This window comes from Cladophialophora bantiana, assembly GCF_000835475.1.
Source record: "Cladophialophora bantiana CBS 173.52 unplaced genomic scaffold supercont1.4, whole genome shotgun sequence".
NCBI classification, from domain to species: Eukaryota; Fungi; Ascomycota; class Eurotiomycetes; order Chaetothyriales; family Herpotrichiellaceae; genus Cladophialophora; species Cladophialophora bantiana.
The window spans coordinates 949,865-965,508 of NW_015971578.1; the positions used below are offsets into that span (position 1 = coordinate 949,865).

The 15,644-nt window shown below is 52.4% G+C and overlaps 6 protein-coding genes across 6 annotated transcripts; 2 read left to right on the plus strand and 4 right to left on the minus strand.

Annotated features, from left to right (window-relative positions):
• Positions 1–253: 253 nt before the first annotated feature.
• Z519_03124 (uncharacterized protein) lies at positions 254–1,042 on the minus strand (the record flags this gene model as incomplete). The annotated part of the gene is made up of 3 exons (XM_016760877.1): positions 254–410; positions 464–855; positions 908–1,042. 3 exons carry the CDS (start codon positions 1,040–1,042, stop codon positions 254–256), a joined length of 684 nt encoding a protein of 227 aa, XP_016622727.1.
• Positions 1,043–2,548: 1,506 nt separating this feature from the next.
• On the plus strand, positions 2,549–4,749 carry Z519_03125 (uncharacterized protein; the record flags this gene model as incomplete). Its single annotated transcript, XM_016760878.1, has 2 exons — positions 2,549–3,022; positions 3,166–4,749. 2 exons carry the CDS (start codon positions 2,549–2,551, stop codon positions 4,747–4,749), a joined length of 2,058 nt encoding a protein of 685 aa, XP_016622728.1.
• A 611-nt stretch (positions 4,750–5,360) lies between these two features.
• Positions 5,361–6,653, minus strand: Z519_03126 (uncharacterized protein; the record flags this gene model as incomplete). The annotated part of the gene is made up of 2 exons (XM_016760879.1): positions 5,361–6,514; positions 6,569–6,653. 2 exons carry the CDS (start codon positions 6,651–6,653, stop codon positions 5,361–5,363), a joined length of 1,239 nt encoding a protein of 412 aa, XP_016622729.1.
• Positions 6,654–7,404: 751 nt separating this feature from the next.
• Positions 7,405–9,141, plus strand: Z519_03127 (uncharacterized protein; the record flags this gene model as incomplete). The annotated part of the gene is made up of 1 exon (XM_016760880.1): positions 7,405–9,141. One exon carries the CDS (start codon positions 7,405–7,407, stop codon positions 9,139–9,141), a length of 1,737 nt encoding a protein of 578 aa, XP_016622730.1.
• A 635-nt stretch (positions 9,142–9,776) lies between these two features.
• On the minus strand, positions 9,777–12,326 carry Z519_03128 (uncharacterized protein; the record flags this gene model as incomplete). The annotated part of the gene is made up of 1 exon (XM_016760881.1): positions 9,777–12,326. One exon carries the CDS (start codon positions 12,324–12,326, stop codon positions 9,777–9,779), a length of 2,550 nt encoding a protein of 849 aa, XP_016622731.1.
• Positions 12,327–13,300: 974 nt separating this feature from the next.
• Z519_03129 (uncharacterized protein) lies at positions 13,301–14,442 on the minus strand (the record flags this gene model as incomplete). The annotated part of the gene is made up of 3 exons (XM_016760882.1): positions 13,301–13,811; positions 13,870–14,169; positions 14,219–14,442. The coding sequence occupies 3 exons, from the start codon at positions 14,440–14,442 to the stop codon at positions 13,301–13,303; spliced, it is 1,035 nt and encodes a 344-aa protein (XP_016622732.1).
• Positions 14,443–15,644: the final 1,202 nt, after the last annotated feature.

A 15,644-nucleotide genomic window follows, 5' to 3' on the forward strand; every position in this document is an offset into this window, starting at 1 on the left:
CATTCAAACCACGCCGCTTTAAACTCCCTGACTTGCTCAGATAATGGCCGTCGATAGATCCCTTTCGTCAACTACATAACCTTTGCTTCTGCCCTCATTTCTCTAAGTTTCCTCAACAAATATTTCTTGATAAACATGTAAACAAGCACATTCCAGAAGTCCATGGACGACCGAATCAAAGCCCTTCAGGGCGTTGGATTGGCCATGCCGTTACCATACCGCGAGACTGACTCCTGCGTCCAAACACTATTACTCACTGGTGTCCGTTCATCACCACCCCCTTCTCCATCCGGCTAGCCGTCCCATGGCCGTTGTACATGGCAATGTTGTTGCCTTTAGCACTCGACAGGGCAGCACGATGCCGGAACATGTTGATGGTGTATAGGATGAAGGTGACACCAAACAAGATGCTGCATTCAGTTAGGGCACCACCACGTGAGTTCATTGGCGACGGGGTACTCACAAATTGATCACCGAGAGTGCAAGGGCAGTGTATAGGGTCGCGGAGAAAGGATCAGTCACAGTGTCGCGCTTGGCAAGGTCGCGCTTGTTGTAGCTGACACAGACGCCATCATAGCAGTAGCTGTTACCGCCAGTGGTCCCGCCAGTGGTATCATCGGTGCTGGAATAGTCGTATCCATCGTAGCTTGTGTCATAACTTAAAAGCTGAACGTATTTTGCAACCTTGTCGGCGGCGAGGGCAAAGGTGCAGAGCCAAAAGATGAGAACGAAGAGTTCCACAGCGAAGAATGCCCAGTAGTTGTAGAGGTGGGAGTTGGTTGGGCTGTTCGCCACGAACCAGTAAATCAGAAAGATTATGCTCGCGAGGCAAGTGAAGAGACTAAGAGCGCCAGCCTTGCCATGAGTCAGATGTGTGTTTTGGACTGTTCGAGGCTGAGTATCTTACATCGTAACCCGAGTACAGCGAGAGATGGTAGCATGCAATCCCAAAAACACCAACGGTGAAGACCATCTGTATGATCCTAAGGGGAAAGAAGATTCGCTGCACGGGGACCACAGAGTACCCTTCGTCGGAAGACATGATGACTTGATTAGCAAAGGAGAAGTTCTAGAAGGATTTCAATGCGAAAGCGCTCGCGCCAATTTGGACAGAAATGAATGATTTAATGTGAGTTCAATGAGCGACTTGGGACTTTGTTTAGAATAATGGGTTGAGGACTTTAAAACAACAGAGAAGAGTCCGCTGGGTGCGCAGTCTATATATAAAGCGCCAGGAGAAGTGTCGAGTCCTGCAAAGTCCTTGACCATACACAAATCTGTCCCTGGACGGAATGGGAAATTGTCTCACCAAAGGACCGCAGAAATACGAGCTTTGCAAAGCGCGCATCTTGGGATGGCAGGTCATGAAGACGGCCGATATATTCGGAACATGTCGTTTCCTGCATTGAACACGAGGGGATGAAGTGCAAAGAACCAATAGTGTCTAGAAATAGAATAGGGGTACTTCCCCGCCAAGACCGCCTTCTGTCTCGGATATGCCAAGGTTCTTGGCAAAGCTTCTGCGACTATCTTTTCCCACGCATTCCAGGCACATCTCTCAGCCTCACCACCTTGACCACCCTCGCGACAACAGCTTCCGTCGAATCCGGATGCTCGCCAAGGGAAACTCTGCCTTGTGTAATTTCCACCAGGCCAACATTCTGGTCAACTTCGAAAATTCCATCCTCACCGGCTGCCCACTATATCAACGTCCTACACGGGGAACACCAAGTCGAGGAAAACAGGGATATGCGCCTCCTCCAGCGTAAATCCCCTGATGTCGATGCATCTTACGCGCTACAAATTCGCTTGTGCCACCAAACATTCACCTAGCGAGATCATAGCCTAGGGTTTGGTAAGGCTGAGGCTCACACATTATGACTGACTAAAGCAAACTTGCCGACAGCACATGGCAAATAAACCCGACGGAAAGACCTGAACTCACCCCAGGACCTCCATAGTGGAAACTTTGACTCCCTTAATGAAATCTGGACCGGCCGAGACTAGGAGTGCGATGCTTCATGAACGGAAAGTCTGGTTTCTGCAACATTGCCATCCCCCCTTTTCTCCCGCCCCCCAAAAAACGATGCTTCTGGACTGAGAATGGCTACAGGGTGGCAAAGACAACACGAGAAGACGAGACAGCAGTACGAACGCCATGCTTAACAGTTCACTAGCTTGTTACAGTGTTCAGCCACTGAGCTTGCAAAGTGAACTTCATCCCTCGAGTTCCCAGCCGTGTGCAGATAGCACCTAATTGATTGTTGGTCGAGACTCTGCTTTCTCGTCCCAGTTGAATCAATTTCATCGCTTCAATCTCTCTCCTGACTATTGTACCTCGTCGCTTTTCTATGTGGAGGTTGCGTCGACGAAAATGGTCATCTACAGTGCCCGCCAATTGACTCGGAATTGTCGCTCTTTCCAGCCTGATTTGTGACTGATGGTCAGGCGATGGCAATCTCCTTGAACATATAGAGTCGAGCGACCCTTGTGAACTTGGGTAAGGGAAGGCTAACTCGTTCAAAGCCTCAACTTCGTTGCATTCGCCATGTTTCCCATCATTCTATCTTTGTCGTTCTACGTTCTTTTCACGAGGATATCCGATGCTTACCTTCTCCCGCGAGACTCCACTTCGGTCTGCACGAACTTACGTGTCAATTCAAACAATGGCGATCGAAAAATCGCCCTAGTAATCGACAGCTCTGGCTCTATGGAAGAGTCAGATCCTTACCAATATCGCCTCACCGCCGCACAAATGGTCCTTGACTGGCTTATTTCCAAGAGCGAGGTAACCAGCACCCAGAAGCAGGACAAGGTTGCTGTCATCAACTTTGACGACGAAGCCTACCTGGACTACCCTCTTGGAGATCCCGGTGTGGCTGCTAGCGCGCTGACACAAATCGGAGAAGATGGCGGCACCTACATCGCTGGGGGTGTGGAAATGGCCATTACACAACTCACTGCGGCTGGTACTGGCACCACCGCCGGTCGAAGTGGCATCCTAGTCTTTACTGACGGACAGGTATGTTGGTGTCGGTGTTTTATTTCCCTTGTTTGGTTTGCCCCTTTAGCGATCTTTAATTTTCAAACTGCTTCTTGTAGATCATCCGCCACATCGGGGCTTCTGAACGACTCCTGCGACGACGATGCTGACTCTCTCCGTAGGACTCAAGTACTTCAGATCTGGTGGATCAAATTAACCGTGCTACCAGCCTCGGTATTCGGGTGGCATTTGGATTTTTGGCCGACCCTTCCAGTATTCAGGATCCAGAAGTCCTTTCTGCGATTATGGACTCCGGGGGAAGATATTTCACGATACAGAACTACAACGCTTCAAAGACCTTTATCGACGGCATCATCCTCAACGGTCTTGCGAAGAATGACAACCCTGACGGAGATACTACCACATTGTTGGCAGGTCTCGATGCGGCGCACTTCATCTCAGGCTCAGAGACACAAACCATGACTTACAGCGCACGATCCAAGGAGCAGCTTACCTTCAATGTTCAAAGCGTGGATGCCGGCACCGTGTCGGTTCAAATTGTCTCCGGAAGCAAAACCCTTGCGAAGGGCCAATCAAGTGAATATTCTTACTATTCTAGTGGATATTCCGTCATTGCCCCCAGTACCGACATGATCGACGTCAAGGTCACCGCGAACAATGCTGAGAAGAAATCTATCTTTGTCGTTGGTGTCACCTCTAACTTGCCACCAGAGAACTGCACGATTGGCGTTGGTCCCCAGGCAGACGACAACAACGTACCCCAAATTGTTGAGGGTACTGTCGGCAGTGTGGTTGGACTTCTCATCTTAGGGGGTATCGCCTATCTGATCTACAAATACTGCTGCAATCGTCATGGAAAACAGCATCAGCATTACCATAACGACCATTCTTCAGACTGGTCGCACGACCCGAAGCACTGCCCGGAACCCACAGTGCGAGAAACACCAGCTGCGAACCCGTCTGCCACACCTTGGTTCCACTTCCCCAAGCATCCACCTCCTATGAAGCATCATCCACATAACCGGACGACTACGGATAACCACGACCATGACATGGATGAAGATTCGGGCTCAGAAGCTCCCACCGACGACCATGATGACATCCAATCGCCAATTTCTGATCCTCCATACCACCCGGACAATAAATCCCCTCTGTACCACAATGCTAACCCGCCCTGCCAGCCACCCTATCCCAACCAACCGCAATATCCCAATCAGCCATCTTTCCCCGGTCAGCCACCAAATTCCAATCAGCCATCGTATCCAAATCAGCCGCTAAATCCCAATCAACCAACAAATCCAAGCCAGCCACCATCCAATCCTCCGAATCCCGACCAGCCCCCTGATGAGCATGACCTTCACCCTCACCCACCCATGCCGCCTAGGACGTACGGGAACAACCACCATCACCACATCCCGCAAGAGCACCCCTGCTACACCAAGAGATGCCCGATCGCGTCTGCGTCGCACGTGTGCGAGGATCCACGGTATCCCTGCACATGCGTGGATCCAAAGTGCCGGCTAAACCAGCGGAGGCACCGGTGTCGCGACAAAGACATGCCACATACCTGCGTGGGGCCGGACTTCGACCCCCACTGCCCGCTGAACGACAGGGATTACGCAAAGATCAAGAAGGAAGAACGCGACCGCCTCGTGAGGAAGTATGTGGCGCAGGATTTGGCCAAAAAAGGTGTGGGCATGGTTGCTTCGACGGCCACCCAGGCTGCATTCATGGGCCAGCTCTAGCAGGTTGAGCGGGTCGTGTATGCCACTTGATGGAGCCGAGCGGATACCTTATTGTCTAACATACTGTGTACTAGGAGAGCATAGGGTAGCATAGTATAGCATAGGCAGGAGTGGTTAATATGGAGTAATGCTGTATCTTGCGAGCTCGTCTAATCCCAATTATACTTGACAAAAGGGTCATACGTATCACAATATGGACTTGGGGATATTGAGTTGTACGCAGCGAATCTATCCTTTCGTGCCCCTTGGCTTTGACTTTGTTGAGGCTGAAGCGCTCAATTCACGGATATTAGCTCCAATAAGGCGGGACAATGCTGCTGCTGCCGCGGGCGGAACAGTCATGGGGAAGTACAGACAATCGTAGGATATGAGACTATACGTCCTCAGCATGTCATGCCTCTATTGCTTTCCTTAGTGGAGAAGCTCGTAATATTCTAGGTAACAAGACGAATTCCACCAACGCCGTGCGCCCATTGCTGTACATTAGAAGCTGGAAAACCGGCTCGGTGGGTATTGGTACATGGAGTAACTCGTGGCCGTCAGGAAACCAACAAACAATTTGGCCGGTTTTCTTCTTACTGAGATGGGGATTTTGCTGGACCTCGAAAAAATCAAGCTATAGCCTTCCTCTCCTCTTTCTTTTCATTTACCGTCTTCGCCCACTTCTTGCCCATTTCGTAACTGCTAATCATAATCGCACACGCGGGGGCGACTTTCAAACATCGCGCCGCCCATCCCTTGAACAGCCCGTTGATACCTTCCTCGGTGAAAATATGGTGGAGGAAGCGCGGTATCGACAGCTCCTCCGGAATGTGCTTGCCGACTTTCGCGGCCTCCCGTGCTGCTATCACGGATGGGGCGTCGTCACCAGCATGGTGATAAACTTGCTGACGGGTCTTGCCGACATCGAAGGGGGTGGTGACAAAAGCAGCAACAGCGCCGGAACCTGCGCCAGCTATGAAACTGTCGATGAAGGTGGTTGTGTGGTCTTCGTGGGCTTGAGCCGTGCGTCCGCTCGTCAAGGAGCTGCCAGACTCGACATGTTGCCCTTTAGCCAATTGCCGAGCATCAGTCAATTTGTTTCGGATCGCTTCATATCCCCACCAGTAGATGCCGGAAAAGGGCACATCTCGCCACATGGTCAGAGTCAACCCACGCCAAAGGGATGTGTATCCCTGAGTCTGGGTCATGCGATGCAGGCCAAGTAAAGTTTCCTTGAATACACCGGTGCCCATGCCAGAGACCGCTTGCATTCGAGTTCGGAACATCTCGATAGGCGAAACTGCAATCGCAGCTGCTATCCGGGCGAAGGAACCCGCAACCAGAGGGGCGTAGGTGTCGGACGAGATCTTTCTGATCGGACTGCTATGATGATATCGGAGCCAGTCGTAGCCTGTAAAATATATGACGTTTGCGGGAATCGCCATCAACAACGTGGGAGAAAGGCCTCGCCATAACGTCGAATAGCCTTCGTTCCTGGCAATCTTCTTCAGGCCGTCGAGGGTGGAGGTGAAAGTTCTCCGCTGGGTTTCTTCCACGGCACATTCAGCTGTGAGTGCTGATGATCCCTGTGCGGAGCCATTTCCGGCGAGGCAAAACTGACCATTGTTTCCAACAAAAAACACTTCTCGACAACATGAGTTGACACCTAGATCGGGCGGAAGGTGTTTGAAGTTGGTAGAATATGCGGGGAACCGGGAGAGATTCGAGGGCGGAGGAGCTTGCTGGGATTGTAACCGCACACGCACAACATCGAGCGGCGTCACTTTGCAGGAGTCAGTAAGGGAAGGCGATATGTCGGAGTGAGAGCATGACGTACCGAGCAGTGAGGTCAAGATACTGCCCCAGGTGGCGGAGATCATGCGTTGAGTGGTGGTTATCTCGACAGTGTTGGAGCCAGACATGTTGGCCGTATTCTGTTGCGAGAGCGGTACTCGGTCATGCCGTTGTCCCTCTGTTTGTAATTGTTGTTGGGCATCGTGACCAAGCGCGTGTTGCGAGAGGGGATGCTCGTCAAGCGACTGCGCAGGTTCCGCAGTGAATGAGTAGGACATTCAAGCCTAGGAAGCCTGGGAAGCCTAGGAAAGCGAAGACCGATCCAGAGTAGAAAACTTTCCTACAGGATCAATCTCAAAGTCGGAGCATCTGGTTCAACCGGAGGATATAAAGGCGAAGGGCGGGAGGGAGGCAATTATGACCCAGAGTGCGTGTTTGTAGATGAGAAATTGAGCTGCAGCCAAAAAGTTCGTCAGAGGAACCGAGTGGACAATGCGAGAAATGCTCGGCCGTTATCGGGCGGTTCACACACGAGTCCAAACGGGTAAGCGAGCCGACCAGTTAGCCTCGCTAGTGTCGGCCATAGCACGGCCATTAGATAAGCATCTTTGCTACGAGTTACTGTACGTACTTGGCGAGTTGGATGTCGACATCATCGGTCACTCCCTGACTCACTCGTCGCCTCCCGAGTGCATGACGGCTCGTATACCGCGAACAGACATCGACGACATCTCTTCCCGATCATAGCCTCGTGTCTGGCTATTGTCCAAGAGGGCGTATTCCTTGGGGGCACCCATGTTCCTTGGTGAGACCGTTGAATTGCCGGGTACTCGATCTCCCCGGGCCCCTCTCAGCACCAGCATACGTCAAGGTGGGACAATGGCCGAACCGACCTCAGAATTGGAACAATTTCGCCAACGGTGGAAAGAAGAAGTCAGCGCCCGCTCCAGGAAGCAAGAAAAGAAATCTACTCCGTTGTCTCAGCACAGACAGCCGAGGACCAGCGATGGCCGACCCGACAGACCCGTCAACAAGCCCCCGACTCGCCACCCGGCAGCGGACATCAAACAAGATGATTCCGACCACTACAGCGATGCAGATCAGGCGGGTGGCACCAGCTCGACCGCCGTCCAACATCGTCTGGAAGGACTGATGATTCGTAATGTGGACGACGACGACTTCACCGCGAGTGCCTCGTCCAAGACCGAACCCACAAGCGCGTTGGAACATTTCGAGCGTGCTGTCGAAAAGGAGAGTCAGGGAAATCTGGGCGACAGCCTCTCTCTCTACCGCAAAGCATACAAGCTCGATGCTAAGGTTGATCAATCATACAAGAACAAGCACTTTCCTCAGCCAAAGTCAAAGCCGTCCAACCCAAATCCTTCCAATGCCCCTGTCACGGTCCCTTCAACCGCCCACCACTCCCTCAAAGAACCTGCCGCGGAGAACCTGACATTTTCTCAACTGATTGACTCGTTTGCTCACGCTCAAATTCAAGGCGCTCCGCCCATTATTGAAGGCGACCGTCCGCCGCCGTGCGGGATCAAGAAACTCCCCGCAGAAGTGCTGTTGGAGTTGCTCCAACACATAGCCATCCGCGATCCGGCTATTTATGTTCGACTGTCTTTGGTTTGCAAGAAGCTGGCATACCACGTCATGACCGACAACGCCGTTTGGAAACGTGTGGCTCTGGGTCCTGAATTTGGCCTCACCAGTCAACGGTATGACTTCAACACCGACTTGCAGGGCCGTGAAATCATTTTCCGTGCCCTGGATGAAGACCTTGTAGATGAGGACTCGTCGTCCCATTCGCTTGTGACGGAACCTCCATTCCCAAAAGACACCATCTGGCAGGACATCTTCCACAACTATCCGCGCATCCGCTTTACGGGGGTGTACATCTCCACGGTGAACTATACTCGGCCGGGTGGTGCCTCTGTCTCAGCAAGCACCTGGATTAACCCCGTCCACATCGTCACATACTACAGGTATCTGCGTTTCTTCCGCGACGGAACCTGCATATCTCTTCTCACCACCAATGAGCCCATTGAGGTGGTTCACCACCTCACGCCAGAGAATCTCAACTTCGTCCGTTCGGGGAGAAAAGAAGCAGCACATCCGTTGAACTTCACCTCTTCGGCACCCGCGCTGCTCAAGGAATCCGGCCCCTCCGCTGCTACACCGGGCGGCAGCGGAACCAGCGCCAACACCAACACAGCCGCACCTCCCCCGTCTGCCCGAGACGTCATGAAACACGCACTCCGAGGCCGCTGGCGCCTCTGTCACCCGAGCCTTGACTCCCCAGCCACCGCCGAATCTACTAAACTCAGTCACAGTCAAGCCGCAAGCCAGTCGGCTAGCCCTACGCCCACCATGTCCCCTGGGGACCTGCACATCGAAACCGAGGGCGCCGGTCCACGGTACATGTACACGATGCACCTGTCCCTGCGATCCGCGGGCTCGGCCCGCTCGCGGCACACGACCAAGAATAACAAGCTGGTGTGGAAGGGATTTTGGAGCTACAACGTGCTCACCAACGACTGGGCCGAGTTCCATCTCAGGAACGACAAGCCCTTTTACTTCTCGCGCGTCAAGGGCTACGGGCTTGGCTATTAAAGGACCCGAAGTTATGCAGCATCATATATTTATATATAACATCCGCGAATCAACATGGAGATGGGGGCACACGGCGCGAACGAGAGGGGGGGTGGTAGACATGGATTATATCGAGTGTTCTAGAGCCCCTTTGTATGCTTGCTTTTGCGGGACGTGGGACACTGTATGTAGAGGAATCTCGAGAATGGTAGACGGCGGCGACCCCATTCATTCGCGCCATTACACCCGACATGCTTGCAACCGTACCCAGTGCCATACTTCAAATCGCCTACAGATCCCACGTCGATGGCTGTCCATACGTCTAAACAGCGGCGCCACCTTCGATCAAGGAATGATCCCCAAACTCGCTCTCGCTCTCTCTAGTTGGAAGGGGGAAAACGGAAAAACTCTCTGGCATGGATGGCTATGTATGTAGCATTCTGCGCTATGACACCCGGGCAAATTTGAATGCCCAAGTCTCTGTTAGGAAAATCTTGTTTGGGGGAAAAAGTACACACGCTTGGAACGCTGACAAAACACAAGAAACTACTAGGTAACGGGCACTGGTGTGTGCGCTCGCCTCTCTCAACATATGCCAAAGAAATAATCGTGGAAGCAGCTTCTTCTCAGGCCAGCTGTACGAGGCTGTCATCTCTTCAAGAAATCCGCGATCCCAATGAACTTTGCCTGCCACTTCCAACAGGCACAGGCAACAACGACATCCGTTTGGCCTTCCCACTCATCGCCAGCACGCTGCTGGGCCTGGTAATCGTGCGTTTTGACAAAGGACTCGAACTCGGTTCCGTGGTCTGGTCCTCCTCGTTTTCACTAACCCTATCATTCTCGTCCAAACGATCTTCATTCTTCCCAGGACTGCCTTCGAGCCTGTTATCAAGTCGAGGATTGTGAGACGTTGCTCGCAATGGAACTTGTGAGGAACCATAACTCCTGCTCAGGGCGGAAGGCGGACGCGGGATTGATCCTCCACTCATTGTAGGCTTACTTTGGTTGTTGACCACAACTGAAGACGGCGATCGAATGGTTCCCGGCGCCGGGGCACTCGAATTTCTGGTCTTGTGGTATGGCACCGGATCCAACAAACTGCTGGTTCTCGCTGGCAGAGGGTCAGCCACACGCTCAGCAAAAGATCTGAATTGCTGACTGTCTCTCTTTGCAAGTGTCGGTAGCATGGACGAAGGTGATGCGGATGCTTCGCGACTAAGGGGGCTCCGCAGTGGCAAGGCAGTATTGGAGGAAATGGATCGAGGAGTGTATCTCCTCGCTGTCATTGGCGTGGTAGTTGAAGAAGATCGATACGACGGTGCTATGGTGCTGTCGTAAGACTTCACAACCGCTGACCATCTGGGTTTATTCGAAAGGGGTGTCGGTTCTGGCCGAGGTGCAGGCACCACAGGAGGAGTATAGATACCTTGACGATAGACGGACGGAGGGCCTGGCAAAGGCGACGTTCCCCGACGAATTGCACCACTGCTCGAATGTGACATTGGTGTGGTGGGACGTCGCGTTTGGGGCAACATTGACATTCGCTTGTTGCCCGAAGCAGGGGGAGGTGGCCGGCTTGTGGACGGGGTGCGCTGCTTTGTGTATCCATTCAGACCGTATTTGGACACAGGCTTTTCGTGTCTTTGTGGGGGAAGATCGACTGATGAGGGCGGAGAACTGCCTGGGGTACCAGCAAAAGTAGTGCTGGTAAACGAGCGATCTGCAGACACGATGCTTGAGATTGATTCTCGCAATTTCGAGTTTTGCCGCGAGGTAACGGGTTCAAGGAGGCTCTCGAGATCGTCCATGGTGTCGGTAAGATCTCGCATTCGAGATGATAAATCCTTGTGTAAGCGGAGGATTTCTCCATTTACCGTCAAGCGGTCCTTGAGACCTTTTTGTATAATTCCAAGCACCCGTTGAATAGCTGGGCTGTAATGGAGCTTTTTTGCCTCGAAACTTTCGATCCTCTTGGCCAAAGCGGACGGATTTGTGGCCTGAAAGTTTTCGTGGATAGCCTCCTGGACCTTCAGGATACTTCTTTCAACAGAGTCGCACATTTTCTGAGCTTGTCGGCCTGCATTGCGGAAGACAATCACCCATCGATCCTCGCTGAGCTCTCGTCGAAGGGTTTCTGCCTCCTTTGACAACTCGGTCCAATTTCTTTCCAACCGCGCCCGCTTGTCATCAAGCTCTCGGCATGCAATGGGGAAGATCTTTTCCGCTCGAGACTGGAACATCGATAGCCTCATAGGCAGGAAATCCAACGAAGCTCTGAGGGGCTGCATCCGAGCGAAGAGAGCCAGCAAGTTCGAGTCGTCCTGCGGGTTTTCAATAATGGGAGATCCGAGGGGGGAGGATTCGAAAGAAGGGATGCTGAATCGTGAATTTGGAGTAGTCCTTTTCTGAGAGGGCTCATCGATGAAGCTCTCGAGTTCGTTCAGATCGATGTTTTGATTTGAATCGACCTGGGTCTGTGTTTGATAGGCAGTGTGTCTCTTCTCTTCCATTTCGAAGACCATCGCGCTGAGTGCATCCATCTCTGCGCCCACGTCTCCGAGAACTTTTGCCCACAACTCTTCCCATTCCATGGCCAACTCCACTTGTTCATGAACATTTTTCAGGTCTTTCCGAACGTCGTCCCAGCCACCCAGAGTCGACTCCATCTGTTCAACCACGGCCTGTAGATCTTCGGGATTTGCGTCGCCAATATCGGGGCGCGATTGAAGCTCTTCGATCGACAGGACATACATATTGATCAAAGACTCAAATTTGTTAATAGTTTTGTCTGTCTCATCCAATCCTAACCTTCCAGCCGCTGCTGCCCATTCCACGTCGTCTTCGGCATCGAGATTTTCCAAAACTTTCAAGGCTTTCTTGATCCATGATTGTATTTGCTCGGCAGCGGTAGAAATGGCTTTTATGGCCTTACGGGCGCTCGGAAGAGAGGTGACGGTGGCAGCAAGCGACTCTGCTTGGGGAATGTTAATCGAAGTCAGGCTCGCGATCTGACTGCTGAAGGAGGCCCTCGAAAAGGAGAAGACGGAGTTGCTTCTGGAGAGGTTGTCAGGAATTACGAAGGAGCCTGCATCACTGCTGGGTTCGGAGGACGCGGAGTTCGCCTGGTGCTGAGACGAGACATCGTTTGATGAAGAGGGGACGAGGAGTTGATGTAGGTCGACATCGCTTGGGGTTTCCACCATGGACGGGCGGCGGAGAGCAGAGGTCATAACAAACAGCGAGCGCTGACTTTCCAGCCCGATCGGTTGCTCCAGGTTTAAGGCCAGGGGACCCAGACACAGGGTGCAGCTGCAGTCGCAGTGCTGTTCATATGCGGAAGAATCGCTGAGGACGCACAAAAGGGAGCTCGGCGTGTTCAGGGCTTGACCGGATGAAGGGTATAGCAAAGAGAATTGTTTGCAAAAATGTTGTGCAATGGTGGTTGAGGCGCAGTTGGTACGCCGGTGAGGTTGGGTGCCAGTGTGTTTCGAGTGTGAAGAGCGACGGTGAGTCGATGGTCGGATGGACGAGGTTGGACTGTAGAAGGTTTGTTGGCGTTGGCAGTGCACGCTCTGCACGCCCTGCACGCCCCGGGGATTTGTTTGGGTAAGATTACACCAACAAGTGCAGGCGACGAACCAGGGTTAGGGAACACTGTCCAGCGCAGCAAACCGCAGTCCCTCCCACGGCGCGCTTGCGGAGCTTAAAAACTGGGCTGCCGGGCCGTGCAGGGCCACTAGTATCGACTTCAGCAGGCTGGCCTTGGGTTTGTGCCTGAGAAATGCACTCTGACATCAATCCCTCGTCCAGCACAGGAAATCTATCGGGGGCATAGGTATAAACAACAACACGGAAGACTTGGACTCGAGATCAGAAGATACTGATGGATTATGTTTATGGATTGGGGAATGCTGTCTTTTAATATCCCACGAGGGTGCCCAGTGTGGCCGGAAAACGCGGTCCACCCGATATCTATCAATGTTGGCAAGCCAGCCGAATTCTAGACTGACCTGCGTCCAAGTCTCAGTCAAATCGTGGGAATCAACCGCCCTCCAAGAAGAGCACATGCGACGCCGTATCAAAAGATGCCGCTAAGAAACGCCTCAATCTTCTGCGCCCGCTTTCAAAAACAGCATTTTTGTCCCATTGCCCGCCGGTGATGATACAAAGCACCCGCTCAAATTATTTCTTCTCGCTCCCAGCCTTTCGACTTGATGTGCTCAATACCTCTGCCGGGGTGCGGCTTAGATGGGTCTTTGTACTCGGAGGCGAATGGATTGGGGTCTTCAGCCTGGTCGAGGTTCCCCAAAGTGTGATGAATCTCTCGGTGCTTTGCCTCGTCTGCTCGGATATAGTAGAGAAGGTCTTTCATGCTCCTCTTGCCTTCTGGCATGTTCCAGTACTTGACGGCAATCTCCGGTGCTTCAAGATTCTCCCAACCCGGCAGTTTTCCACTCTCGAGGTCTTCAATGGCATAGGTGTACGTCTTGGTAGCCTCCTCTTCCAGGTAACCAACGAAGCGGTGGCAGGTCTTCGGGGATAGCAGGTACGCAACGAAGAAGCCGTTGCAAAACACTCCCTGGGCACCGAGAATCATCAATTTCATGAAGAGTCCCGGTTCGGCCATTTTCAGGAACGTCAAAAGGTGCATCCGCTCGTTGTATGCATCTTCAAGCATTGTTTCAATCCTAAGCACACCTGTGTCAGCGTTGATCGCCGCGTTGATCAGGCGGTATTGATACGTACCACCCATTGTCTCTCTTCATCGCCCGTAGACTCCGCAAGTGACGGAGCATGCCGGCCACCATTCCCGGCACACCAGCCACAGTTTCGAGGAAGATGAATCGAACTAGCCATTTCCTCTCGCTCATTATGTAAGGCTTGTTGGGATCATGGCGGTAGCCCGTGACGAGATCAGTCGCCCAGCGCAAAAAGCGCACTGAATTGTATGCAACCCAATCCGAAGCACTTCGCACGTCCCTATGAGCGATCTCAATCTTCTTAAGCTGTTCTTCCGTTGCAGTCGGATGGGGCCATGGTGGAGGACTGCAAATAGTCAGTAAGATCGTCGTGGAATAGAGCTTCGATTGCGTACGTCATTTTGATATGAGGAAGATTCTTGGCCGGTGGGAAGAACTCGAGTTGTGCCTTGTGGGATGCAGAGAAGTTCCGTCTCGACTGCATATCGAATGGTCTAATAGCTGCATAGCTGCACCTCAGACCGGCAGCGGTGATAGTCGACGAAAACAGTCCTTTCCTAGCTGCACTCGACAAATTCGCCGTAATGGTTGGCGTGAACAGGGCTTTCGAGGAGGCCATTGAGGGAAGAGGAATCTGTGTGAACGATAGCGGACAATCGTAAGGTAGGCAAAAGGGATCCGATCAAGTCTCCGGCGGTCTTAAAAAGTTTGGTCAGCACAGTGAGAAACAAAGAACGCCGGGAACGCAATGTCAATCCACGGTTATCATTTTATAGTCTTGTATCAGGACCCGAACAGGTACAGGCATCATGGGGGTCAAGCGAGGAGCGAGGAGAAGGCGTGTCAAAGCGCTGGTTGTCATGCGCCACTTGCGCCAATTTCGGAGCACGCTTTAGGCAGCCCAGGCATTCAAAGATGCACTGTTACGCATGCACACTGAGCATGTTACAAAAGGAAATGGAACGAGTGGAGGAACAACGCGGTTCGAATTCGTGTCCGGGCCACCAGGCCAGCACCAGGCTGTGGTTAGTAGCTGGAACTTCGATGTCCGTTTGCCACCTTTTCGGTTAGACTCCTCGGTACACGACCCGTGCACAGGGTCTGCTCCAGCTAAACCTTGAATCCGTCTGGTCTTTCTAAGTTGCTGACTCACACAAAGTTTCCAACTTCCCTTCCTCTGGAGGTTTGCACAATACCATCATCAAGGGCATTTGTACTTTATGCATTTCAAGCTTTACCTCGTCGGGCAAGAGATACCTTCCCAATATAGAGAACCCGATGTATGTTATGCAGCAACTTTGCACGGGACATCCTCGAGTTTAAGGTCGAGGTGGATGAGTAACAGGAGCCGCCGCAAAAACACCAGTTTGCCATTGTGGCCATCAATTCCGAAAGATCTGGATTTTCGGCGACTATACCAAGATCTACAGCACAGCTGACTTGGACAAGGACGGCGAAGATCGGGATGCTGGAAGACTGAGCCCATAAGGCTGGGGAGTGATGACATAGGCCTTGCTTGGAGCTCACCGTGTAGGATATCGGGAGAAACCGGCTTCTCTCTATTCACACTCTTGAGGCGCTCCTTTCTCAAGTTTTAATCCTCCCATATGAGGCATCTGAGACCGATTTGGTGGCACAGCATCGTGTGCTTATTTGCTCAAATTTCTATTTTGATATCCCGTGCCGGCGTCCTCGCTTGGGAGATCCGGATATGCAGTGTGATGTGAGAGCCAAGTGCAGAAGGGACCACCCGCGGAGGTCCTCTACAAGTATTTTGATATGTATCAACCCTTTTAGTTCAGGCTTGAGTTGCTGCGGACG